Here is a 26,193-nt window from a genome sequence, read left to right on the forward strand (position 1 = left end):
CTGGACAAGGTTGCTACTGTGAATGTGGAAGATTGTAGGGTCACACCTGTTCCTTGACTGTCCTCCTCCTGTGTATGGACTAAGGGTGTGAATAGCATGTATCAAAGCTCTACTGCTACAATCCTCTCTCCAATCTCTGTCCTATTTGCTCAAAAGTTACATCATGCATTGATTATGGTTACTCTAGAGAATTAGAGATGGTACTTTGTAAGATAACAGATTTGTGGGGTACATCCCTATAAAATGCACGGAGCTGTAGAACTGAGGCCCACAAGACAGATCTCTAGGGATATACCTACTATTTCTTGATTTGCTTTTACCTATTATGCAACGACTTTCTTGTAAGGAAAAAGGAAACTATTTAAAATACCCACCCTCTCTACCCGTACACATCCTACACGCGTACAAATTCTCTCTCCCCCTTACCACCAGCCTTTGCACTGGGTGTTGACTTAGATAAGGTAGAGACAGGCTCTTTCATTGGCCAGAATTTTTACCGTTTTTGGGGAGAGCATCTGCAAAAATAAGATCCCTGCTTATAGACCAGGCAGGCCGACTTGAATGGTGAAACAGGTCACACAGAAGCTATGATTTTGGCACATTTCTTATTTGACATTATGGTTAAACAGCTACATTTCTCTGAACCCCCATCCCCACCCTGACACTTTCATAACTTTCTAACGTGCATAAAGCTCACTTAATGAGTACAAGTCCGCTTAGCATTAGTGAGGTGTGCAATCGTGAAATTCCACGTGGCCTAGTGTACTTCACAGCTGAATCACGTAATGCATTTTATTAATTGTACCACTTTTTTGTTGTTCCTTAACGCGAATAATTGTCTTTTCTTCTCCCTCCCCCTTAATGTGTGGTATGTGCCACTTTGACCTTGGGCTTTCTGACAGAATCTTGTGGTTTCTCATCGTCCATCCAGTCGATCGGTAATAGGGTAGGGGTTTTTTTTGGTTTGTTTGTTGTTGTTGTTGTTTTGGCTTTTGGTGTAATATTTTTGTTTTTTGGTTCTATTTTGTTTTTTTTGTTTGATTGGTAGTGTTTTCATCCTTGGCGACCTCTCTCCTGAACCTTCCTTCTCTTCTCTCTGGTCTGGACAGTTCTCTGCACAGCTGTTGCCCTGGCACTTTCCATCAAAATCATGCTGGCCTCTTTACTCCCCTGCTGTGTGAAATCTCCCATTTCCTGAAACCTGCATCTTCCTCTTTCTTGTTTTGTTCTTTCATTTTATTTTTAGGTGGTTGTATGTACATCAGGAACTTCCTGAGAAAGGTGGCTTGGAGGTAATTAGTTTTAAGATTTTACACACCTGAAAATGCCCTTATTTTATCTTAATTCTGTAATAGTTTGGCTGGGAATAGAATTGTACCAGGTTGAAAATAATGACTAATGATGTTGAGCATCTTTTCATGTGCTCATCTGCCATCCATATATCTCCTTTTCTAATGAGTCTGTTCAAATTTTTGCCCATGTCTTTTTAATTAGGTCACTAAATTTTTTTATCATTGACTTTTGAGAGTTCTTTATGTATTCTGGAAACAAGTTCTTTTTCAGACACATGATTCGCAAATATTTTCTCTTGGTTGGTGGCTTGTCTTTTTATTCTTTTGGGTTTTTTTTTAAGTTTTTTTTTAAGATTTTATTTATTCATGAGAGAGAGAGAGAGAGAGAGAGAGAGAGAGAGAGGCAGAGACACAGGCAGAGGGAGAAGCAGGTTCCATGCAGGGAGCCTGACATGGGACTCGATCCCAGGTCTCCAGGATCACGCCCTGGGCTGAAGGCCGCACTAAACCGCTGAGCCACCTGGGCTGCCCTTTTTATTCTTTTAATAGTGTCTTTTGATGAGCAGAAGATTTTAATTTTCACCAAGTCCTGGCTATCAATTTGGATTATTTTATAGATGTGCTTTTGGTGCCTTTTCCAGAAAGTTCTTGTGTACACCAGAGTCACAAAGATTTTCTTCTATGTTTGCTTCAAGAAGTTTGATTTTTTTTTTTAAGTTTTACATTTAGTTTTATGTTCCATATGAAGCTAATTCTTATAAATGGTGTGAGATATGGCTTGAAGTTTTTGTTTTATTTTTGGCATGTAGGTATCCACTTGTTCCTGTACTCTTTGTTGGAAGACCGTTATTGTTCACAGAATTGCCTTTGCTTCTTTGTCAAAGAAATCAAGTGTTCATACATGTCTATGTCTATTCCTGGGCCCTCTATTCTGTTCACTTTCTCTGTCTTGATGCCGATACCACACTTTATTGATTACTGTGGCTTTTTAATAAGGTTTAAAATCAGGGAGTGTTATTTTATTTTTCCAGGTTTGTTCTATGTTTTCAAATTGTTTTGGTTGTTCCTTTTTTGTTTTTTTTTTTAGCTTTTTAAAAATATTTATTTGAGAGAGAATGAGCAGGAGAGAGGAAGCAGGGGGAAGAAGCAGAGGGAGAGGGAGAAACAGGATCCATGTTGAGCAGGGAGTCTGATGTGGGACTCGATCCCAGGACCCAGGGACCACAACCTGAGCCGAAGGCAGACCCCCAACTGACTAAGCCACCCCATTGCCCCTATTTTGACTGTTCTAAATCATTAGCATTCACATATGGATCTTAGAATCAAGTTGTCAAATTCTACAAAAAGGCCTGTTGGGATTTTAATTGGGATTGCGTATAGATCAATTTGGGGAGAATTGACATTTTAACAATACTTCACCTTCCTGTACATGAGCATGGCGTATCTGTTCATTTATTTACATCTTCTTTAATTTCTCTTAGTAATCTTCTGTAGTTAGTATATAGTTCTTTACATTTTTTGTTGGATTTTTTTGTTAGCATTTCATATTTATCAAACTGTTATAAATGGCACTTTGAAAAACTTTAGTTTCTAATTGTTCAATGCCAGTATTTAAATATATGATTTATTATTATTTTTTAAAGATTTTATTTATTTATTCATGAGAGACACCTGGAGAGAGAGAGAAGCAGGCTCCATGCAGGGAGCCGGATGTGGGACTCCAGGATTGATCCCTGGGACTCCAGGATTACACCCTGGGCCGAAGGCAGGTGCTAAACCGCTGAGCCACCCAAGGATCCCTACATGATTTGTTTTTGCATGTTTATCTTGTGTCCTGGAATTTTGCTAAGTTCATTTATTCTAGTAGCTTTCTGGGGTTAGTTCCATGAGGTTTTTTACATAGATGACTGTGTAATCCCTGAATAAAGACATTTTTATTTTTTATTTTCCAATCCAGATGCTTTTATTTATTTTTCTTGCCTTATTGTACTGGTTGGAACCTCCAGTACAATGTTAAATAGAAGTAATGAGAGCAGACCTTATTGGTCTCTTCCCCATATCAAAGTAAAGGCATTCAGATTTTCACCAGTAAGTTTGATATTAGCTATAGGTTTGTGTAGATGCCTATAGTTGAGAAAGTTCCCTTCTATCCCTGCTTTGCTGAGAGTTTTTTTTTTAAATAAAATATGATTGTTGCTTTTTGACAAATGCTTTTTCTGCATCTATTAAGATGATCACATGGACTTACTAGCATATTTTGTTAAATGATGAGTTGTATTGATTGACTTTCAAATGTTAAACCAACCTGTATTCCAGAGAGAAATTACATTTGGTCATGATATATTATCCTTTTTATATAATCTTATATTCTATTTGCTAAAATTGTTTGGAATTTTTGCATCTGTATTATTGATACTTTACTTTTGATTGATACTTTTCTGGTACTGGTTTTGTCTGTTTGGTTTTTGTTTGTTTTTAGGATGAGACTGGCTTAATAGAATGAGTTGGGAAGCATCCCTCCTTTAAATTTTTTTTAAAGGTTTATTTATTTTTTTTCAGTGTGGATGGGGAGAGGGATGGAGAGAGTCTTATACAGACTCCACGCTGAGTATAGAGCCCGATGTGGGGTTCAGTCTCATGACACTGAGATTATGACCTGAGCTGAAACCATGAGTCAGCCACTCAACTGACTGTGCCACCGAGGTTCCCCTACAATTTTTTGAAGAGTTTTTGTGCTTGGGGTATTATTTTTTCCTTAAGGATTTGACAGAATTCACCAGTGAAACCATTGAGCAAGTTTTCTTTGTGGGATGGTTTTTAACTACATGTTCTATTTCTTGCATAGCTATATGGCAATTTGAGTTATCTGTTTCTTCAGTAAACTTTGGTAATTTGTGTCTTTCAAGTTATTTTTCCAGCTCATCAGTGTTATCAATTCACTGTCTTAAAGCTAATTTATCTTCCCTCATTATCCTTAGAATTCCTATAGACTCTGTGTTGATATCGTCTCTCTCTTGATTTTGCTAATTTTTCTTCTCAGTTTTTTTCTTGAACAGTCTAAAGGTTTATCACATTTTTTTAATCTCAAAGAACTATATTTTTGTTTCATTGATTTCCTAGTTTTCTCCTTATTGGGTTCTACTCTGATCTTTATTATTCCTTTCTTAACTTGAGTCCAATTTGCTTTTCATTTCTAGTTTTTAACATAATTCAATGATCAAGTTCACTGATTTGAGACCACTATTCAAGCATTTGTATTATAAATTTTTCCCTAAATTTGTATTATAAATCCTATTATGAATTTACTGCATTAGTAGTATTCCACAAATCTGATTTATGTGTTTCATATTCATTCATTTCAGAATACTTTTTTCTTTTTAAGATTTTATTTATTTGAGAGAGAGAGCGAATATGAGCAGGCGGGAGGGGCAGCCGGAGAGGGAGAAGTGGACACCCCACTGAGCAGGGAGCCAAGTGCAGGGTTCCATCCCAGTACTCTGAGATCATGAGGTGAGCCAAAGGCAGACACTTAACTAACTGAGCCACCCAGACACCCTTCATTTCAAAATACTTTCTAATTTCCTTTCTGATGTCTTTTTAAAACCATGGGTTAATATAGAAGTGTTTTATTTAGTTTATAAATATGTGGGGATTCCCAGAGACATTGCTATTACTAATTTTTCATTTAATTCCATTGTATCAGAGAAATTACTAGTATGACTTGAATTCTTTAAATTTGTTGAGAGTTGTTTCATGGCCCAGAGTATGGTTTGTCTTGCTAAACATTCCATGTGCCCCTGCAAAGAATATATATTTTGTGGTTGTTGGGTAGAATATTCTATAAATGACAATCAGATCAATTTGAATATTTTTATATTCAAAGAAAGTTAAAATACTTTATATTCTTACTGATTTTCTGTCGACATTCTATCAGTCATTGAGAGAGGAGTGTTAAAATCTTGGACGAAAAGTGTGGATCTGCATATTTCTCCTTATGCTGTAATAGTTTTTTCTTCATTTATTTTAGAGCTGTGTTGTCATGGGCAAAATGTTTAGAATTGTTATGTCCTCTTGGTGGATTGACTCTTTTATATAATTAATTGACCTTCTTCATTCCCCATATTCTTTGGTCTAAAATTATCTTAGTGTGATATTAATATAGCATTTCCAGCTTTCTTCTTATTAGAAGTAGCACAGTATATCTTTTCACTCTTATTTTTTTATTTTAAAAATTATTTTATGATAGGATATGTCCATAAAGTCAAGCTAAGGATCAAGATAACTTACAGTTTTGTTAACAATTTAAACTTAGGACTTAGGGGGTGCACTCATGTTTGTGCATGTCCTCAGGTGTGTGGTTTTGAATGATACAGTTCTTTTGTTGTCTTAATCGTTTTTCTCACATATTCTTGGCTCATAGTAGGTGCTCAGTAAATATTTGTTAAATTGAAAGTTTTCATTTACTACCTGCAGAAAGGGAAACATTCTAATCCTTTTACTTTTCACCTATTTCTGTCTTTATATTTAAAGTGTGTTTCTAGGGCAGCCCTGGTGGCTCAGCGGTTTAGCGCCACCTTCAGCCGGGGGTGTGATCCTGGAAACCCGGGATTGAGTCCCATGTCAGGTTCCCTGCATTGAGCCTGATCTCCCTCTGCCTGTGTCTCTGCCTCTCTCTCTGTATCTCTCATGAATAAATAAATAAAATCTTTTAAAAAAAAAAAAGTGTGTTTCTAGTATGAAGTATTATTGATAAGTCTTGCTATTTTATCCAATCTAACGATCCCTAACATTTAATTAGGATATTTAGACTGTTAACATTTAATATGATTATTAATGTGGGAAGATGAAAATCTGTCATCTTGCTGTTTTTTACCTGTCTTACTTCCTCCTTGTTCCATTGTCCCTGTTTTTATACCTATTTTGGATTAATTAAATATTTCCTAGGATTTCTTTTTTGTCTCTTTTGTTGGATTATTAGCTATAATCCTTTGCTTTGTTATTTCAGTGCTTTATTTAGGGTTCATAGTGTAATCTTGGACTTACCATGGTCTATCTTCAAATGATACTGTGCTTCTTTCCATAGAGTATACAAATTTACAAATAGTGTATTGTCATTTCTCCCAAAGTTTGTGCTATTGCTACATATTTTTGTATGTGTGTTTTACACCTCATATTAACTTGTTCTTATTTTTTGCATAAGCAGTCCATTGTCTTTTAAGAGATTTTAAATGTAAGGAAAATTTTCACATATTTACCCGTGTGATTACCATTCCCAGTGCTCTTCACTCTTTTCTATAGGTATAAATTCCCTTCTGGTATCATTTTTCTTCTTCTTGAAGAACTTCATTTGACAGTCTTTGTAGCACAGGTCTGCTGGTGGTGGATACTTTCAGCTTTTGGACATCTGTAAACACCTTTTTTTTTCTCTCTATTTTTTTCCCTTCCTTCTTCTTGATTTGGTTTTCTTTGCTCTTCTTTTAGTTTATTAATATAGAAATTTATATTATTGATTTCAGAGTTTTTTTTTCTTTTGTAAAGTAAGCATTTCACACTGTAAAATTCCATTTCAGCAGTGTGTTAGCTGTATCTGACAAAGTATAATATATTGGTTTTTTATTTTCATTCAATTCTATGTAGATTTAAATTTCATTTGAGACTTCTCTTCAGCCGATGGGTTAATTTACATGTGCAGGGTTAGTTTTAATGTGTTTGGAAATTTTCCTGTTGTCTTTCTATTAGCAGTTTCTTTTAAATTTGTTGAGGTTTGTTTTATGTCCAGGATATAATCTATATTGGTGAATGTTCCCAGAGCATTTGGGAAAAAAATGTGTATTCCACTAAAGCACAATATATGTCAGTTGCATACTGTTGGCTAAACTTTGTTGTTCATTTCTTCTGGAACTTTCTGGAACCTTTCGTGCTGATTTTCTACCTAGTATTTCTGTCAGTTGCTGAGAGTGGGGTGTTTAAGTTCTGAATTGTAACTGCTCATCTTCTTTCCACTCTTTCAAGGTTTGCTTTGTTGTGTTTTGAGGCTCTAGTGTTGAGTGCACACATATTTGAGGTCATTATGTCTTTCTGAGTTGATTTGTTCATCATTATGTAATATCTTTCTTTGTCTCCAGTAAGCTTTGCTTTGAAGTCTACTTTATTGGATATTAATATAATGATCTTTAACCTTTTTAGATTAATGTTTACATGATATATCCTTTTCCATCCTTTTATTTTCATCCTATCCATAGTGCATGTATGAAGTGAGTTTTTTTTTTTTTTTTATGGATAGCATATTATTGGATCATGAGGGGGTTTTGTTGTTGTTGTTGTTCTTGTCATTGTTTCTTTGTTTACTCTCTCCCATGACAGTAGATGCCTACACTCCCATGTTGGCCTTGATGACTTCGGTAGGAGGTGGGGTCATCGTTGTCCTGTGATGTTTGGCTGGTGTACAGCAATTCTTATCTAAAAGTTTTCTTTCTTGGTAGGCTGCTGCTTTTCTGCTGCTTTTCTTGTCCTTTGGCCAGAGAGGAAGCCCACTTCTCTTGGGCTTTTTCTGCCTCTGCTCACTGGCATCTCCAGGATACCAGCTTGTCCAGCTCCTCGTCTGGGGTGTATAAGGCACAAAGAAAACCCAGGGTGCTCACCACCATGTTGTTCCTTGGGTGCCAAGTCTCCTAGCTGGTGTGCCACCTTCTTGCCACCTGTTACAATCCTATTCTGTTTATTTCATATGTAATATTCAGGATTTTTCACTGTACCAAGTGTAAGGAATTGAGAAAAACATATTAACTCTTTCTAGAGGCAGAGTTCTTTTTTTAAAAAAGATTTTTTTTTATTTATTCATGAAAGACAAAGTGGGAGGCAGCGACATAGACAGAGGGAGAAGCAGGTTCCCCGCCAGGAGCTTCATATGGGACTCCATCCCAGATTCTAGGATCAGGACCTGAGCCGAAGGCAGACACTCAACTGCTGAGCTATCCAGGCATCCATAGAGGCAGAGTTCTTCTCCGTTGTTTCAGAAGAGATATTTCACTGCATCTAGAATTCTAGGTTGGCATTTTCTTCCTTTAAGTACTTGAAGGAGATTGCTTCCCTATCTTCTTGCTTTTATTATTTCCTATGAAACGTCTTCTCAAATCTTCATTTTTGTTTCTCTGTTTATAACGAGTCTTTTTTTTTTTTTTTTTTGGTATTGAGCAATTTGATTATGCTCTGCCTCAGTGTAATTTTCTTTATAGTTTTTGTGTCCTAGAGTTGACAGAGATTCTTGGATTTGTGGGTTAATATCTCTTAAACAGCCCCTCCCCAAAAGCAGATGACTCAACCAGCCTTATGGCAACTGCCAACCCATTGTTAATTTGTAGTGCAGCTTCATTGTCTATCAGGTGCCATATTGTTATTAAATAGGTGTACATATGCTTTGCACACCAGATACACAGGCCCTTTTCCACAGTGTTCTAGTTTTAAACATTTGGGGGCATAATTTGAATACTTCCCTAAGTCAAAGGCCCATCTCATTTTTCAAATGTTTGAGAGATGACTGCAGGGAGGTGAAACTTGTCCTTGAGAGGTGAGTATGCAAATGTAGGAACACAGGCTTGAAACCAGGCTGACTTGGGTTGAACTCCATACCTCTTGCTGTGTAATTGTGAGAATATTATTCAACCCTTTTGAGCCTCCAATGTATAAAATAGGTATGATAATCATACCTACTTATAGGGCTGATATGTGGAATAGCTAAGTAAATGTGGAACATAGTTAAACACACATGAAATGATTCCTATTGTCATTGGTGGTATTTTTTTAATAGTCTTTCTTTTTAAAGCAATTTTATGTTCACAGAAAAATCAAGCAGAAAATACAGAAATTTCCCTTAATCATGCACAACTTCCTCCACTATCAAAATCCTTTACCTGATTTGTACATTTATTATAATTGATGAATCTACATTGAGACATCATTATCACCTCAAATCCATAGTTTACATTAGGGTTCACTCTTGGTTTTGTACATTGTATGGCTTTTGACAGATGTATGATGACATGTATTTGCCATTATAATATCATACAAAAGAGTGTCACTGCCTTAAAAAATCCCCTTTGCTTTGTCTGTTCAATCTCCTTTCCCCTGACCTTTGGCAGCCATCATCCTTTTACTATCTCCATAGTTTTGCCATTTCCAGAATATCAATCATATAATTTGACCGAGTACAAGGCCTTTTTAGATTGACTTCTTTCAGTAATATTCACTTAAGCTTCCTTGTGTCTTTTCATGGCTTGATAATCCATTTCTTTTTTATCACTGGATAATATTTCATTTAATGGATATACCATTTCCATTTATCCATTCAACTACTGAAGGACATCTTGGTTGCTTCCATATTTTGGCAGTTGTGAATAAAGCTGCCATAAACGTCTGGGTGCAAGTTTTTGTATGATCATGTTTTCAACTACTTTGAGTAAATACCAAGTAGCCGTATTGCTAGATTGTATGGTAAAAGTATGTTTAGTTTTATAGGAAACTGCCAAACTGTCTTCCAAAGTAGCTGTACCATTTTGTATTCCCACCAGTAGTGGTGAGAGTTTCTAATGCTCCATATCCTCATCAGCATTTAGTGTTGTTCTGGATTTTGGTCATTCTAATAGGTGTACAGTGGTATCTCACTGTTTTAATTTTCAGTTTCCTATTGATAGACGATGTGAAGCATCTTTTCATATGCTTATTTGCCATCTGTATATTTTCTTTGGTGAGCTGTCTGTTCAGATCTTTGCCCATTTTAAAATTAGGCTGTTCATTTTCTTCTTGTTGAGTTTTAAGAGTTTTTTGTTTGTTTTGGAGCTGTTGGCATTTTAATTTGAATTATTATTGTCTTCAGTACTATAAGGGTTTTCTTGACACCTCAGCATTCTGGGCTGCAAAAATAAAAAATATATATATTTTCTCTTTTTTGAGGGAAGTAGAGAAATTATCTTTACCTGAAAAAAATTAAAAGAGGTTCTCCCAGGATTACTTTGATCCGAAAAGAATTCCAGACTGCCTCTGAGGTACAACTGTGGCCTCATGGGGCTTCCATGCTTTAAATCCCTCTCTACAAAATTAGCTTATGCCATGTGTTTCTTAATTATTTTATTAAGTAGTGGGAAATACATGCTCAGCACAGCATTGCCTTTCTTCTGTGTCTTCCATGGACATGTGTAGATTAACAAGGGCTTCTGCTGTAATCAGTGGCAGTGACAATACACTTAGTAGCAAATCACCCTAACTTCTAGAGAACTGTTCTGGCCTAGATCATTCTATAAAAAATAGTCACTAATGCTACTGAAGACAAATATGTCCCATTGCAGGTGAAGGATGTATTATATTATCTGATTTCCATTCTCCCACCCTTTCACTATGCGTCAGTAGATTTATATCATGGGATTCATTTTCATTTTATGTCTTTTTATTTACGCACCAGTTCCTTTGCAAGTAATTTTAATTCTCCCTTTTATGAGAGTGAGGCTTTGTGTCTGTGTATTCCTATATAAAATAAAGGAAATGATTGTTTTTAATGCAGATTTGAAAGAAATATAATGGATTTCAGCTACAACAATTTCTTCCCATTTAGAGGAGATGAACACCTAGTTAGATGAAGAACGTCATTTCTCGTATAATTTGAATACATCCTGTTTCCATGACAACTTGTACTTACCAGCTTGCCTGGTTAAAGAAGTGTTTGAATTCTTTCTTGGAGAAAAGATTTGACCAAACACTGGTTATCCCATTTTTTTAGTTCCAGTAATTTAATTCCAATTTGGGGGTATTTCTCTTTTTAACATCGGCTCCTTTTGAAGGAAAGAAACCTAAAGGGCATTTGGTGGCATACCTCCACCTTCACAACAAAAGGAGAGGATTCCCAGGCCAAATGCTAATGAGCCTAGGAAATGATATTGTTGAAGGTTGTACTCATTTTCTGATATCTTCCAGTTAAATTAAATCAACAGAGCTGATGTAACAACTTATTAAGATGCTATTTGATTTGACAGAGAATGATTCAGTTACTCATTTCCATCTGGACACTATAATCATGAGGCTTGTTTCCTCACTGCGAACTTCTGTCTTGCCTTTATGGGTGGTCTGTGCCCTCTTAGTGCTGAATTTCGATTCTTGCAAGGAGTATGATTTTATTAATGATTTTCCCTCAGAATGAAAGATAGGAAATTATTTGCATCATTAACTATTCTTGTGCAAAACATGAGGAAGATGGTACTGTATTTTATGGGCAAGATGATGTTTCATGCCATATGAAATATTTTAGTTCATGAGACAAGAAAGAATGACCCTTGGGCATTTTAGAAATGATAGAGAGTTAACTCCAAGTTAGGATAATTCAGAGTTTAGTTCTGAGGTACCTGGAAGTTTTTGAAAGGGCAAAAGTGACTCTTATCTATCTCCAGGATCATGCACAATGATGATAAATATTTCTGACAAAAAACACATGTGCGTGATGGTCTGTGGGGTACCAGGCTTATCATAACCCCTATTAGAAACCATGTTTTATAATGGGCTCTGTATGAGTGAAATGTGCATATTTTTCACTTCCTCAAATAAGATACCATCTTATCATAAAAACTATGGAACTTTATTTTTATATCTAAGCAATCTCTGCATCCAATATGGGGCTTAAACCCAGGACCCTGAGATCAAGAGTTATATGCTCTTCTGACTGAGCCAGTCAGGTGCTTATTTTAAAGATATAACATGCAACTTAATATTATGTGCATAATATGTAAAAACTGAAAGCCAAAAAAGTAAAAACCTGAAAGCCAACAGGAAAGAGGAAGAAAATGACAGTATCTTTCTGTATTGGGAGTATTCAATTCTAGCACTTGGTAAAAGAAAGGAGATTAAGTAACCACAGAGCTTTCTTTGGCCTAAAATTCTGTTTGCAAGCATCTTCATGATTTCTAGTGTAGTACTTTGCCTAGTACTTGCAATTCTGAAAATTTTATGCAATTATAATTTTTTGAAAACAAATAATATGGCTTTATTCCAAACTTGCTTTATTTTCCTTTTCTAATTGCCCATCAATTGATAATAGCTTCTCAAATTTCAGAGGACTCAGCTCTTAAGAAGTAAATGACTTATAAAATATTTTAATATTCACTTTAATGAATGTTTTAATCATAGAGGAATTCATTATCCAGATATTTATGGAATATTCACTACATGAGCAATCTTTAAGATAATCTCTGAGGAACACAAAGAGTCCCCCCCTCCCCCATGGAGCTTAGGCTAGGGAAATAGGGAAATAAGGTATAGGTAGGTAGTCATTTTGTTTTTAACATGACTCATCACCTACTAATATTTTGCTGAGTAAATTGATATTTTCTGTATGATGATTTCTTATGCCATAATATGATGTGATTATTTAAGCTTAAAAATAAAGCTTTGGAAAGCACAATGCCTTTTCTCAAGAGTACAGGCTTGCACAATGTTCCCCTAAGTGATTTCTGAGCCATAACTGAAAGCTCAAAATCAAATCTTATACCTAAAGAACCTCTTAGCTATAAAGAAGTAACCAGCTTGCTGCTAACTTATCCCACCATGCAAGCAATTGTTATCTTGCAGTGGGGTTTGGAGGCCTCCAGAATGGATGCACACTACCAATAGAACAAGTGGTGCTCTGTGGCCATGGTCCTGGCATGACCAACCACTCCAGGTTGTCTAAGACTGAGGAGGGATTTTCTAGGACATACATTGCTGAACTCCAGATAAGTCTCATACAAATTGAGAAGGTTGGTTCTATACACTCTTCTCTAAATCTCCAAAGAGTGCAGAGGAGAACACCTGTATTCAAATAGCCTAGAGGATGTCCATGTTATCTCTGTAAGGAATTGAAATAAGGAAACCAGAACCAGTAATTGTGTGGCATTTTATTTATGGCTTAGGCCCTCCCTTACCTCCAGGCAACACTGTGAAGCCAGTATTAATAGTACACTCATTTTTCAGTTGAGAAAAAGGACTCAGAGAGGTTAATTGATTTGTTCCAAATCACACAGCTGTTAAGCTGTTAATGGGCTCAAGCACACATTCGGGGGTCTTCCTCCAATCAAACTGCCCCTATACTGGCCATCTCTTACTCCCTTTAAAAAATTTCCAAAGGCCAAGTTGAAGGCTGCTGGCTTTCCTCTTCAGTTGCATTCTCCAACCTGAGCCTCCTCACATCTTTGGTTAATTGACAGGCCAGGGGAGTGTTAATAACTACTCTTTGATAGGGAGCCAGTGATTTGCAGAGTATATTTATTGCGGAGTTGTACTTAATAGGGACAAACTTTGGTAACAATCTGAACGCTAACAGTAGGGGTGAGTTATGTTTACCTTAGAAATAAAGCCTCCAGGGGATGCCTGGGGGGGTCAGTGGTGGAGCATCTGTCTTCGGCTCAGGTCATGATCCCGGGATCCTTGGATCGAGTCCCGCATCAGGTTCCCCGCAGGGAGCCTGCTTCTCCCTCTGCCTATGTCTCTGCCTCTCTCTGTGTGTCTCTTATGAATAAATAAATAAAATATCAAAAAAAAAAAAAAAGAAAGGAAGAAGGGAAACCTCCAGTTATTTATTCAAGAATAGCAGAGAATTGCAATCCAGAACACACAAGCTATGGCCAAACCATTGGCAAGTCCAGAGAACAAAAAAGAGTGTTCCTCTCTCATAGAGGAAAGAGGGAAGTTGGAAGGCTATCACAAAAAATCCACTGGAATAAACTCTGAGTTCAGAGTATAGAGGCTGCCCATTGGCTGAGTTGTGACTGCATTTCACTGGCTGGGCTGTCACTGGAGGAGGAGGAAAGTCTGTCTCCTGCCCGGTAGTAGTAAAGGAGTATTGATTTGCCATGTGCCTCGTTTCATGTTGGGTATGCAGTTAACTACAGTGGTAGCTCTGAGAGCTTCCCCTTCTGGCCTCCTGACTCCATTTTAAGTGAGGTTTCCTGTATTAATTTTCACAGTTGCATGAATCCTTTTTCTTCCAATCAGTGCAGTACAATGCTGTCCCAACAAAGGTCCCTTAATCTGAATTATTAGACTGGCCACAGAACCAATGTTTCTGAAGTCATTGTGGCTTTTTTTCTTAACCAAGGAAGAACATGTCATGGTAAGTAGTTTGGGCACCTGCTCAGCCATGGCTCCAGAACTCTAGGTATCTTGCCCCTTTCTGGAGTGCATTTGACGACTGATCTCCTGTGACAGCACTTACTGTGGCCCTTGAAGGATGGAGAATTTGGGTGGGCAGAGAAGAGAAGAAAAGGCTCAGGAAAAACTGGGGAGATGAAAGTGCACATGGTGTGTTTAGCGAGAGGGGAGTCGACGGATCATAGATTCAGGCAAGTTGAATCTGTGATGTGCCAGATGCTGCACTAAGGACCTGAGGAGGCAGTAGTGGAGGAAGGGCTCATAAGCCTGCCTTTGGGAGCTCATGCTGTGGCAGAGATGAAGATGCACCAGGGGACGAGGATGCACCCAAATATATATATTTTTTTCAAAAAACGTATACTCTATATTAATATACTTCCAAGTATATGCAAATTTAGATTATATAATTAAATATATTTGGATATACTTGCAAATGTATTTGGAAAGGTGGGTCAAGTAGAGAAGATTGCAAAGGCTAGACTGGAGATTTCAGACTTCAGCCTGTGGGAGACAGGAAACCATATAGGTTAAAAAGGTGCTTTTAAGGAAGAGTAATATACCATCCTCGGAAAGGAGAACTGGCAGAGGAGAAAGACTAGATAGAAACCGGGAAACAAATTCACTGACTGTTCCTTTCAGTCAACAGATGTTGTATACCCAGTTCTTTTCCTTCCCAGATATTGGTGGCGTGCCATGCACGTGGCCAGACTAGGCTGGGTCCCAGGGCCAAAGACGGTCCTGGTCCTCTTGGACTGGGTGTTCCGGGGTGGGAGATGGGCAGCAGATCTGTATTAGGAAAATCATCAGTGGGGAAGAGGACGTGCTCTGGAGCCTGACGGTGGGGAAGCTCTTGCCCAGGAGGCCTGAGTGGGAGAAGCAGCTAGTCGTGCAGAGCAGAGACTGGCAGTTCAGCAAAGGAAACAGCTTGTGTAGATGCCTTGAGGCTGCAGAGAAGCTGTAAGGACGGGGGAGAGTGCAGCCATGTGGTTGGAAAGGCAGGAAGCATGCAGGAGATACTGAGCCCTGTTTGCAACCAGAAAGAGATCTTGAGAGCAATAGGAAGCTGGCGAAGCAAGCGAGGCATGATTGAATTGGTGTTTGGAGACAACTGCTGAGACTACTGTCTGGCACCTGGTTGGACAGGCAGAGAGACCGGACAGAGGATGTTGTGATTGGCTGGAACTCAGGAGGTGAGGACTGGGAGTGGGTGTTATTGGTGGGAATAAAGAAGGAAGACCAATGCCAGGGCTGCAGGAGGAGCCAAACAAGGACTCGGTGGCTGGTGGGTGGATCTAAATGGGAGGGAGGGGGTCAACTGAAACTTGATGTCATGTTTTCCAGGCTCAGTGGGTGGGAGGACTTCACTCTCCTCCATGCAGATACTCAACAAATGCAGTTTCATTTACCCCCTTCCCTTCCACTTGCAGCTCTGAACCAGACCCTCAGGGGTCTCTTAGATTCTCGACAAGTAACATCCATCGAGCTTTTCCTGCGTGCGGCTTGCAAGGTGTAGAAACATGTTTTCTCACACAGGCCTCAGAGCAGCCTACGGAGGGAGCTCTTGTTCCCTCCATGTTCTGAGCAAGGAATCTGGCATCCAGCAAGGTTAATAACTTCCCAAGGTGACACAGCTCACCCATGGCAGGATCTTGGTTAAGCAGGCTTCACTCTCGCTAAAGCAATAACTTTGAAACCACATTACAGCCTCCCCCGACACCCTCAGTGCCCCAGGGGTGTTTCAAGCTTCCCCCAGTCCTCCAGGCCCCTCCTGGGACGGACCAACTGCAACACCTGCCTTTGCTGGAAGCTTCAGCAGGGCCTGGGCCTGCTGTCCCCTGAATCTAGAGAGTCTGAGGTCTGCCATCTAGCGGCCACTGCCTTCCTTTTTATTCTGAGCTTTTAAAAGAAAGGAAACTGGGAGTTCCCACATACAAGACAGGCCTGCATATTTATAGCATCACACCCTGTAAACAGGAAACTTCTCAGTCTTAGAGAAGGAGCCTGGTAACATAAACATAGCATATTGGCAATGAGTTCCTCCGCCCATTCAGCAAACATTTAAATATATATGTAATGCATATATATGTATATACATATATATTTAAGTGTTTGTGTCTATATATATATTTTTTTCATTCCCCTGGAAAGTAAACTCACTGAGACAGGGATTTCTTTTGTCTGCTAACTAATGAATTTCAAGAGCCTAGAACAGTGGCATTTGTATAGCAGACATGGGATAAACATTTATTGAATGTCAAATAAATGAACACCTAACATTTAGTGCATCTTTACTATATACCAGGCGCCTGACATGGGTGTTTTCTCATTTACTCCTAATGATGACTCAAGAGACAAGGAATGTCAAAATGCCCGTTTCTCAGATGTAGAGACTGATCCATAGAGGGACAAGAAGCTTACGAGGTTTGGGGAGAGCCGCTGGGTTTTGACTCAGGTTTTCTGATTTTAGAGACACTGCATTTAACTGCTGTGCATGATACCTTTTGTCTGCTCTGGGTGCCAGGCCTTGTGTGCAGCATTGCCACCATTTAGACTGGTGGTAGAAGTGCCTCCACAGGACGACCAGCCATTTCCCTCCTGTGTTTTGACTTTATTGAGTGAAGTCTTCCATCCCACGGTGCTATGACAGAGAGAGCAAATGGAGGGAATTCAAGAAAAGCTGGCTGGCCGACAACGAGTCCCTGTCACTAGCCAGCTGTGTGGTTGTGTGACCCTGCACGGTGCCCCCACACCTCAGCTTCTCCATTAGTCAAAGGGGGAGACTGGGTTAGGTTCCCCGCCTTCCCTTCCAGCTCCAATATTCTACTATTTCTGTGACTCCCAGGGAACTGGATGAGAGTGAAGAGAGAGGACCACTGGTTCCTAGGCAACCAGTACCCGCCTCACCCATGTTGCCATGGTGATGATGGAAGTTGGGCTGATGGGATTACCAGCTCCTGCTAATTGCATATGAGAGCTCAAGGTCTCTGTCTCTTGCTTGCTGGCTGGCTGGCTCATACTTTCTCATTCTTCTAGGAACTGTGGGAAGATCTCCTTGCCTCCATCTGTGGCATCCCCAAGGCAGCCATAGTGCAATGGAAAGCAACTGGAAATGGAGCCTAGCTGTTCCTCTGAGTAGCTGTGTGACCTTGGGCAGGTTACTCGGCTTCTCTGAGCCTCCATTTCCCATGTGGAAAATGAAGGTGTTGGAATAGGGAGCCCTGTCTAAGGCTCTTCTCAGCTCTCAAATCCTTTGATGCCTAGGGAGCATGTCAGGGGAGCAGACCACATTGTTACTAGGCAACCAGCAGGCACCCTGCCCAAGTTGCCTTGGTGACTGGATACTAGAGGGGAGGGGAGTCGCTGCTGCAGCTAATTGCTTAATTATTTATGAGTGCCTCAAGTCCTTTTTGTTGTTTTCGTTGCTAGGGGCTGTGGGGTCACCTTCTCTTCCTCCCTCCTGCTACCCCAAGTCGCCTGAGGTGCACGTTGCACAGTGGGAGAGCACGTTGGCCTGGATCTCAAGCTACTCACCTTCTAGTCCTGCCTCTGTCATTTCCCAGATCTGTGGCTTCGGGTAAGTCACCTCACCTCTCTGGGCCTCAGTTTCCTCATTTGTAAAGTGGGGGGTTTGCTTAGGTAATCTCCACATTTCCTTTTTACTGTGAATTTCTAATTCCTGCTGTCCAGTTGCAAATTGGGGAAGAAGGGGAATATTCCTAATTTTTTACCTTCTAAGGATGAGTCTGAGGAGCAGTAACAATAGTTAAATTTCTTACATGTCAAACAGGAAGGGGATGAAAATTAGGCCCATTGTTCTCTGCTTGCCTCTCCCCTTAGCCATGTTGCCTGACCCATTTTATTAATCTTAAGGTCATTCAACGTTTATGTTTTTGGACATTACCTACTTCCAGCATGGATCTGAAGGGTTCACAGTATAAGATGCATCTGTTCAATTAGGCCTTTAAAATACAAATTAGGAGTCGGTTAATGTAAAAATAATGCTGCTGCTGCTTCATTGGTTACTACCAATGTTGTGATTAATCATCAGATGTAATTCTGAGCATCCTGGAAGCCAAAGCAAGAAGAGAGGGAGATAGACAATTGTTATTCAATAAAGAAAAATTTCCAGATTGTTCCTTGTCCTAAATTCTGGAAGTGATTTATCTTGTGGTGCTTACTCTCTTTTAGAAACCACAGACAAAACTTTTTAAATAAACCTTTACTGTTGACAGTATTGTTGAAGGACAGATTGACGAGTTCTAATCTAATTATAAAGCAAAAAGTCCCTTTCTACCTTAGGATTTTATGAAGATAAATCACTTAATAAACATAACTTCAGAATCAACCACTATTTATAAACCAGTTATATATAAATTCATGTAACCACTTTGCACACAAGTAATTTAGCAACATGTGTCAAATTTTTTAATGCAGACCAAAATTCTACTTTTCCAAACTTATTCTGAAATAAACTTGTGTAGCTGAGGAAAGACACTGAATATAAAAATGCTTATGGTAGCATTATTCATAAAAGAAAATGACTAAACCACATAAGTCTCCAGGACTAGTGAATTAAATTATGTTACTTTTTTACAATGGATTATTTTGCAAGCCCTGAAGTAGATGTATATGTTTTGATATGGGAGAAAGTCTTCAAATATATAATCTGAAGTAAATAAGTAAATAAGGAGGTTCAGCAATAGTATAAAATGCTTCTCTTTTTCTTATGGAAGATATAGATAGGTATACAATTTCTGTATCTAGATACATGCTTTCATGTGCCTACTTGCATCTTTCTGGAAGGAAACTGTTAACAGTGGTTTCCTCTGGGCAGGAAGATTGATAGCCTTAGAAGGGAGGGAGACTAACTATTCACTGCCTTATTTTTACTATGAGGACCTGTTCATTTTTCAGTTAGGCAGTAGAGCCTGGCAGTTAAAAGCCTTAGGGTCTGAATACCTGTGTTCAAATCCCAGCTCTGTCACTTACTAGCTGTGTGACCTTGGGATTAACTTAACTTCTGCATTCCATATCCATATTATGGATAAATCCATAAAATAGTACCTCTCTCTTTGGATTGTTGTGAGGATTAAATGAATTAATAAGTATAAAACAGAACAGCCTAAATAATACCGTCTATGCCTTTTCTCGAAAAAATTAAAGGAAAAATTAAATAAACAAAAAACTCTGCATCTAAGCAAAAGGAGCCCCAGGATCTCAGAGTTGGAAGGACTTTATAAATATATCCCTGCTTCCAGCATCATGCGTTGTATACAAATTATCTTTGAAGCAGGGATCACAAAGCATTGGTCTTATTTCTTGTCATTTTATCTGAACTTGAATAAAACCTTTTCGACGTGGCACCTATCTGGCATTTCATAATAGGCATTTAAGATGCCCGTGCAGTCCCTGAACCCATCTGGTCTTACAGCTCCTGCTCTAGTCCATCCCATGAATGCTCAAGCCAAGAGCAGAACATATGCTCCGCCAGGTAGAAAATCTATGAAAAGCTGGAACTCTACATCTGTTAAAGGCCAGCGAGGGACTCTTCAAAAGTCAAGCTTCGAGAGGGCATCCGTGCCCATGCCAGTTATGACATGTGTTCACAGCTCCCATGCCTCCCCTTTTCTTTTAAAAGAGGATGACAGAAGCCTGGCAAGGAGCTGCACTAGGACGATTCCTCTTACTTTGGACTCAGGAATCTTAGGGCCGCAGGGATTTCCTGTCTCTTCTTCTTCTTCTTCTTCTTCACACATCCAGAAAGGCGAGGGTTCCCTTCTTCTTCGCAGGCGCTTTGGGGGAAAGTCTGGGAACTTAGGCCGACTTTGGGAACCTTCCTTTGAAGCTGGCCACGCTTTGGGCCACACTTGTAGACCTACGGGTGCCCCCATCACCACCACCAAAGGGCGGGATGGGAGGAGCTCTGTTGCCTTAAAAATTAGCAGAGTTAGGAAACAAGCTCACCCCGAGGAATTCAAAACTGACCTAGTAACACCTCCCCACCTCCGCGCCCAGGTCGCCGTCCCCGGCTTGTGCCCTCTGGCCCTGTGTTCGGGCACTCTTGGGCATTCCGGGCTCTTCATCCATTTGGGCCAGCGGTTCCACTTGCCGTCTCTCCGTCACACCCGACTGTGCCTCCATCTGCCCTTGTGCCCCTCCCTCCTCCTCCAGCCATCTGCCAGCTCTCCCAGCCATCCTTGAGACTGCTGGCATCTCCTGCACCCGTCCTCCCCTCCCACCATGTGCGCCTGAAATTCCGTCCCGCGGTCGGCTCGTGCACCCCGGCCTCGCGTCTGCGTGCAGGGCCCGCGGTCCGTGCGGCCCGGCCGGGGGGCGCCGACCCCGACCCCGACCCCAGGGCGCGCTCAGCGGGGCCTGCGGCTCCCAGGCCCGGGGCGCGCGGGGCGCGCGGGGAGCGCGGGGCGGGGCGGGGCGGGGCGGGGCGGGGCGCGCGGGGGGCGGGGCGGGGCGGGGCGGGGCGGGGCGGCCGGGGTGACTCAGCCGCCGCTCGCCCCGCGGTCCGCGCGTCCGCCGGCCTCGCAGGCGGGGCGGAGAAAATGGCGATGCCCCCGGCCGCCGTGCCCCCCGCGCGCGCCCGGGAGCCGCCGGGGCCCCGTGCCGCCTCCGCCAGCGCCGCCTCCGCCAGCGCCGCCGCGCCGCTCGGCCTCGGCCTGCAGCAGCTGTCGGCGCTGCGGCCCGAGCCGGGGGAGGTCCCGCTGCACTCGCCCTGGACCTTCTGGCTCGACAGGTGAGGGGCGCGGGGCCCGCCGCGTGCGCGCAGCCCGCTTTGTCCCGGCGCCCCCCGGCCCCCGGGCGCCCCCCGGGCCCGCTCCGCCGCCGCCCGTGCGCCCGGGGCGCGCAGAGCCGGGGCGGGGGCCCGGGCCCGGAGAGGCCGGGGCGGCGGGGGGCCGGGGGCGCCCGAAGTTCCCGCACCACTTCGCCCCCCGGCTCCTCCCGTCCCGGGGCCCCGACGACCCCGGGTGGGCGCCTCCGCCGTGACAGCGCTCGGGCCGGGGGCCGGGGGCCGGGGGCCGGGGGCCGGGTCCGCGGGGAGCGCGCCGGGACCGCCCGGGACTGCGCCCGGCACTGCGCCCGGCTCCCCCTGACCGTCCGCGGCCCGCGGAACTCGGCCAGCAGCCCCTCGCCTCTCGGTGACAGCTTTCTCCCCGGGGACCGCGCGGGGCGCCCGCCCTCGCCCCAGAGACAGCCCCCGACTACCGCACCCAGGGGGCACGCCCGACCTCGCGATCACCCCGCGTTCCCTGCCCGCCCCTGTTCCCCTGGAGGGCGTCGCGCTGCCCTGGAGTGTTCTGTGCGAATCTGTGTGTTTTGTGCGTCTCAGACCCTCAGTGCCTCCCCTCGGTTGGAAGCCATTGAGCAGGGACTTTTTTTTTTTTTTCCTTTTTTTCTTTTCTTTTTTGGACACCTGTTCTATCCCAGCACCTATAGGACTGGACCTGGTACCTAGCAGGAGCACAGCAAACTTTGATGAATAAATGCACGAATGCAAAGCCCTTCTTAGTTAGGATCCGTTACCCAGGAGGGGTGCCCACAGAGTATTATGTACGAATCTGTTTCTGTGGCTCAGCCCCCTCATTTCTTTCCCTCTGTTGAAAGCCATTGAGCAGGGACTTATTTTTTCCTTTCTTTCTTTCTTTTTTTTTCTTTTTTTTCTTTTTGGACACCTGTTCTATCCCAGCACCTAGGACTGGACCTGGTACATAGCAGGAGCACAGCCAAACTTTGACTAATGAATAAATGCACGAATGCAAAGCCCTTCTTAGGACCCGTTACCCCGGGGCGGGGGTGAGCGGTGAGTGGGAGTGGGGGTGCCCAAAGACGATACCTCAAGGTCGTCCCAGAAGCTTATGGAAATGTTGATGACACTTGTAGCTACAGTGAAATATTAGGAGGAAAGGTATATATGACTGTTCTCTGTGAGATTTTCTTACAAGACCCAAATCTGGTGTTAAAAAAAAAAAAAAAAAGCCTTGCATAAAATGCTGGAAGGATTTTTTAAAAGTGATTATTAAATCATCCCTTGAAGGAAGACCACTTCATTCCTTCCTTCTTGTTGTAGTTAGCACCCATCTATAAGAATCTGTAAGAACTGACATTTGGAGTCACTGTCTTTTCCGGGGACCTAAAGAAGTTGGGGGTGGAGTAGATGACAATGAGTCTCGGTTTTGAAAACATTTTCACTTTCATTATGGGATGCTAAGAAAGCATTTTACTGTCACAATAGGAGTGGTTTTGGCTAACGTCAAGGGAATGAAATCTTGCGTCTGTTTTCAAAGGTGTGCTGTAACTATTGTTGCTACCTGCTGTTTCCAAGTTGTTAAAGAGGGGCCTCTGGTCTGTGAGGAGACTGTGGACTGGCAGAAACAGTGTTGAGAGAGTTAAAAGGGTCACAAATTCGTCTCCTTAAAGGCACAACATTTTAAGAATAGATCTGAGATTTTAATACCGCATAACAACAAATAACTTTTTAAGAAAATCCGGTAGCATCGAGGATAAGAATATAGGAACTTCAATGAAGGCACAAACTCGAACTTTCTTAGTATGTATTTGTGCAGTTTTGTTCTCTGAAAGCTGGCACTCAAGTGAAATGTTACTGCAGTAGTGTTGAGGTTGGTAATAGAAATAATTACATTATGTGATTATTATCTAATTTCTATAAGAAATTAGAATTACTTGCAGAGTTGCTCATTTGAATTCATTTTGCCCCATCAGTCGTCCCATAGCTTTTACTGAATTGTCTCCACTTTTCTGAGAGGCCATTGCATTCATGTAGACTGGCTCCCGTCCCCTTTGGGTTATGAACACATTGTGTTCTAGAAGTTTATTTGTAGCTTCTCCCCCCTAGGGAAACAAGGTTCTAGAGAGAGTAGTAAAGCTCTCAGGAGAGCCCTCCAAGGCAGTCTTCTCCCCAGCATAGCTGATGTCTGCCCCTGAGGGCATCAGTTTGAGTTCCACAGCATCCAGAGGGCTTCTGCTCCCTAAAACTTCCCTTGGCACCTGCCATCTGTCCTGTCCTCCCTTTCAACCTACTCTGTGACCAGAGACAAGTGATTTAGCCCTACTAAACCTCAGTTTCATTGTGTAAAATGGGGAGAGTCATAGATTGTATCTCATGGGGGTAATTCTGAGGATTAATGGATGAATATAAAGCACTAACATGGGTGCCCAGCCTAGAATAAGTGATTAATAAATATTGATAACTAACATCGTTACCCGAAGCTCCCAGACTACCCCCCCAACACACACACCCCAACAGTCCCTGGAGCAACTTATCTGACCTTAGTGTCAGGAAGCCAGCAACCTGAATTCATTTTCCCCCACTGGATCAATTGGAGAGTCCCTTAAGTAGAGTTATTTGCATTTTTCAATAGCAAATTTCAGTAAGTCCGTATTTGTTTTGTTGTTGTTGTTTAACTAGACTGTATGGCTAAGAATGTAAGCATTTGAGGTATAATTTTGGTTGGAGACACAGAATGAAGCATTTTCCTCCCTGTTTTTGACTCTTAAAAACCCCATCCTGTCTCAGTCTTGATCTCAGGGGCTGCTCTGAGCTGCTTGTCTCTGAGGACTTTGTTTTCGTCTTGCGGTGACCCTGTTTCCTCGGAGTTTGACCCGCAGGACTCAATCCTCAGGCCTCGTGTCCCTGTCCACACCAGTGATAGCATTCAGTCACAAGGCATTCAGTTCAGTTCTCATCACACTGGTGATTCCCACAATTTTACACTTGTGAGTGCAGCTCCTCCTCTCCGTCTCCATATGGATGTCTAATACACATCCAAACTCAACACATGTCAGACCACCTCTTCAGCTTCTCTCCCAAATTTGCCTTCTTCCATCTGTCCCGTCTCAGATAAGAGCAGTTAACAACAGTAACTCCATCCTCGCAGTTGCTCAGCACCCACATCTTGGAGACCTCTGTGGCTCTGCTCTTCTCGTCTTCCCCACTCCTTCTCCCTCCCCTCCATCCACTCTCCACAGACACTGCTGATTCTACCACACAAATGTGTCCACAATCCAGTGCGCTCCCACGACCTGAGCCACACGGCCTCTCTCCCCTGGACCACTGCAGGAGTGTGCTAACTGCTCTCCCTGCTTCTACCCTTGCCCGCCTTCCCCCCGCCAGTCTTTTCCCATCACAGCAGCTGAAGTCATACCTAAGTTAAGGCCTGTCGCTTCTCTGCTCTCCTTTTCACTCAGAGGCAAAACCCAAAGTACTTACAATAGCCCATGAGACTCTGCAGCATTTCCTGTATCCGCCCAATATGCCTTTCCCCCCTGTCTCCCTCTCACTCTCTCTTCTGCCCTTCTAGCTCTTTCTCTGTCATCCCAAGCATGGGCCTTAGCCACCAATAGTCCCTCCTGCCTGGAATACTCTTCCCTCAGTCATCTGCTAGGACTTTGCTTTCCTCTCTGTCTTAGGGAGGCTTTCCCTAACCACTGATACTAGATGGCATCCTCATCCTGACACACCCTCCCCATGCCCCTGACCCTGCTTTATTTTCTCCATGGGATTCTGTGTTTGTACATCTTCTCTCCCTGGAACATCAGCTTCATAGGGTTCTTCCTGCATCCTTCTGCCCTCAGCTCCTGGATCAGCACCTGGCACAAGTCATCCCACACCAAAGAGTTCGAGATTATGGAATTCTACTCCTAGTGACTTCCCCTTCTCCCATAGTGGTTCGTGGTACTTGGAGTGTCATTTGTAAATCTGCATCCCCAGCCCTGATCTCTCTCCCGAGTTCTGGATACCATATCTGCCACATGCTGGTTAGCAATTCCACCGTCTAACGCATTTTTCAGAGTTTGAAGTTCCTTTTGTTCCTTGAGTCCTTTCTCGTGTACACTACTCCATGCAGTTTTGTGCTTCAGATGTTTGATCCCCTGTTGGAAGACTTGGCCCAAGCCAAAGCCACCCATTCCTCTCCACGTGCCTGCATCTGTGCTCTCTAGCCCCAGGTAGGTGCTTCCAGCTTGCCTGCTCTCAAGCTCTTCCCTCCTCTCTACATCCCCCACCTGGGCTCCTGGGCTTAGCCTTCTGACCTGCACCTGGTCTTGTCATCCCAAAAACTCCCTGCCTTTTTCCTCTGCCCCAGCAGGGGATTGTGACTCTGTCTCTCCTCACTTAAACATGCCTTTGTTGTGGGCTCATGTGCTCCAGGCTGGTGGGATTCTGGATCTCCACCCCTGCTTTCATCACAGCAGAGCTGATTGGTTTTGTTACTGTTTTAGAAATGATCCTCTCTCCTTTGAAAAGAGCATTCCCCAGCTTAAAAAAACAAAAACAAAAACAAAACACAAAACCTAAAACAGCCTTCAGAATATGGTGTGAACTTCTATATTGCTTTTTTTTTTTTAACATGAAACTCATTTTTTTTTTTAGCCTCATCCTCTAGGTCTCCCCAACTCCAAAATACCACTCACTGTGTTCAGTCTCACTAATAACTGGATTTCTGGCCCTTTTCCTGCATAAGCCATGGATTTGCCAGCCCCTGGGATTTGTCTTCGGATGTTCCTTCTTGTTGGGATGTCCTTCTCTCCTTTGTCTACCTGAAAAGCTTCCATGCATCCTTCAAGGCCTTGCAAAGATACCAGCTCTGTAATTGTCCTTAAATAGCCCTTGGCCCAGGCAGGATTGAGCCCACCTCCTTTGTGCTCCCGCAACATTTTTTAATATGCCAGTATTTGTATCCGGGGTTATTGATGGCTCTTCTGTCCC

The 26,193-nt window shown here is 42.3% G+C and overlaps 1 protein-coding gene across 3 annotated transcripts in view; it reads left to right on the forward strand.

The window, feature by feature from the left end:
• Window positions 1-17,310: 17,310 nt before the first annotated feature.
• Window positions 17,311-26,193, forward strand: part of EIF4E3 (eukaryotic translation initiation factor 4E family member 3) — a 49,942-nt gene continuing 41,059 nt past the window's right edge. The window contains exons 1-2 of one of the 3 annotated variants that reach the window (XM_072785400.1): window positions 17,311-17,436; window positions 17,883-18,030. In XM_072785400.1, coding sequence (XP_072641501.1) covers window positions 17,424-17,436; window positions 17,883-18,030 — 161 coding nt within the window. In that variant the 5' untranslated portion in view covers window positions 17,311-17,423. Of the gene's footprint in view, window positions 17,437-17,882; window positions 18,031-21,013; window positions 21,205-26,193 lie in introns of those variants that run through there. The other 2 variants (XM_072785401.1, XM_072785399.1) reach the window with 2 other exon arrangements.

Source organism: Canis lupus, chromosome 19 (assembly GCF_048164855.1).
Source record: "Canis lupus baileyi chromosome 19, mCanLup2.hap1, whole genome shotgun sequence".
Lineage (NCBI taxonomy): Eukaryota > Metazoa > Chordata > Mammalia > Carnivora > Canidae > Canis > Canis lupus.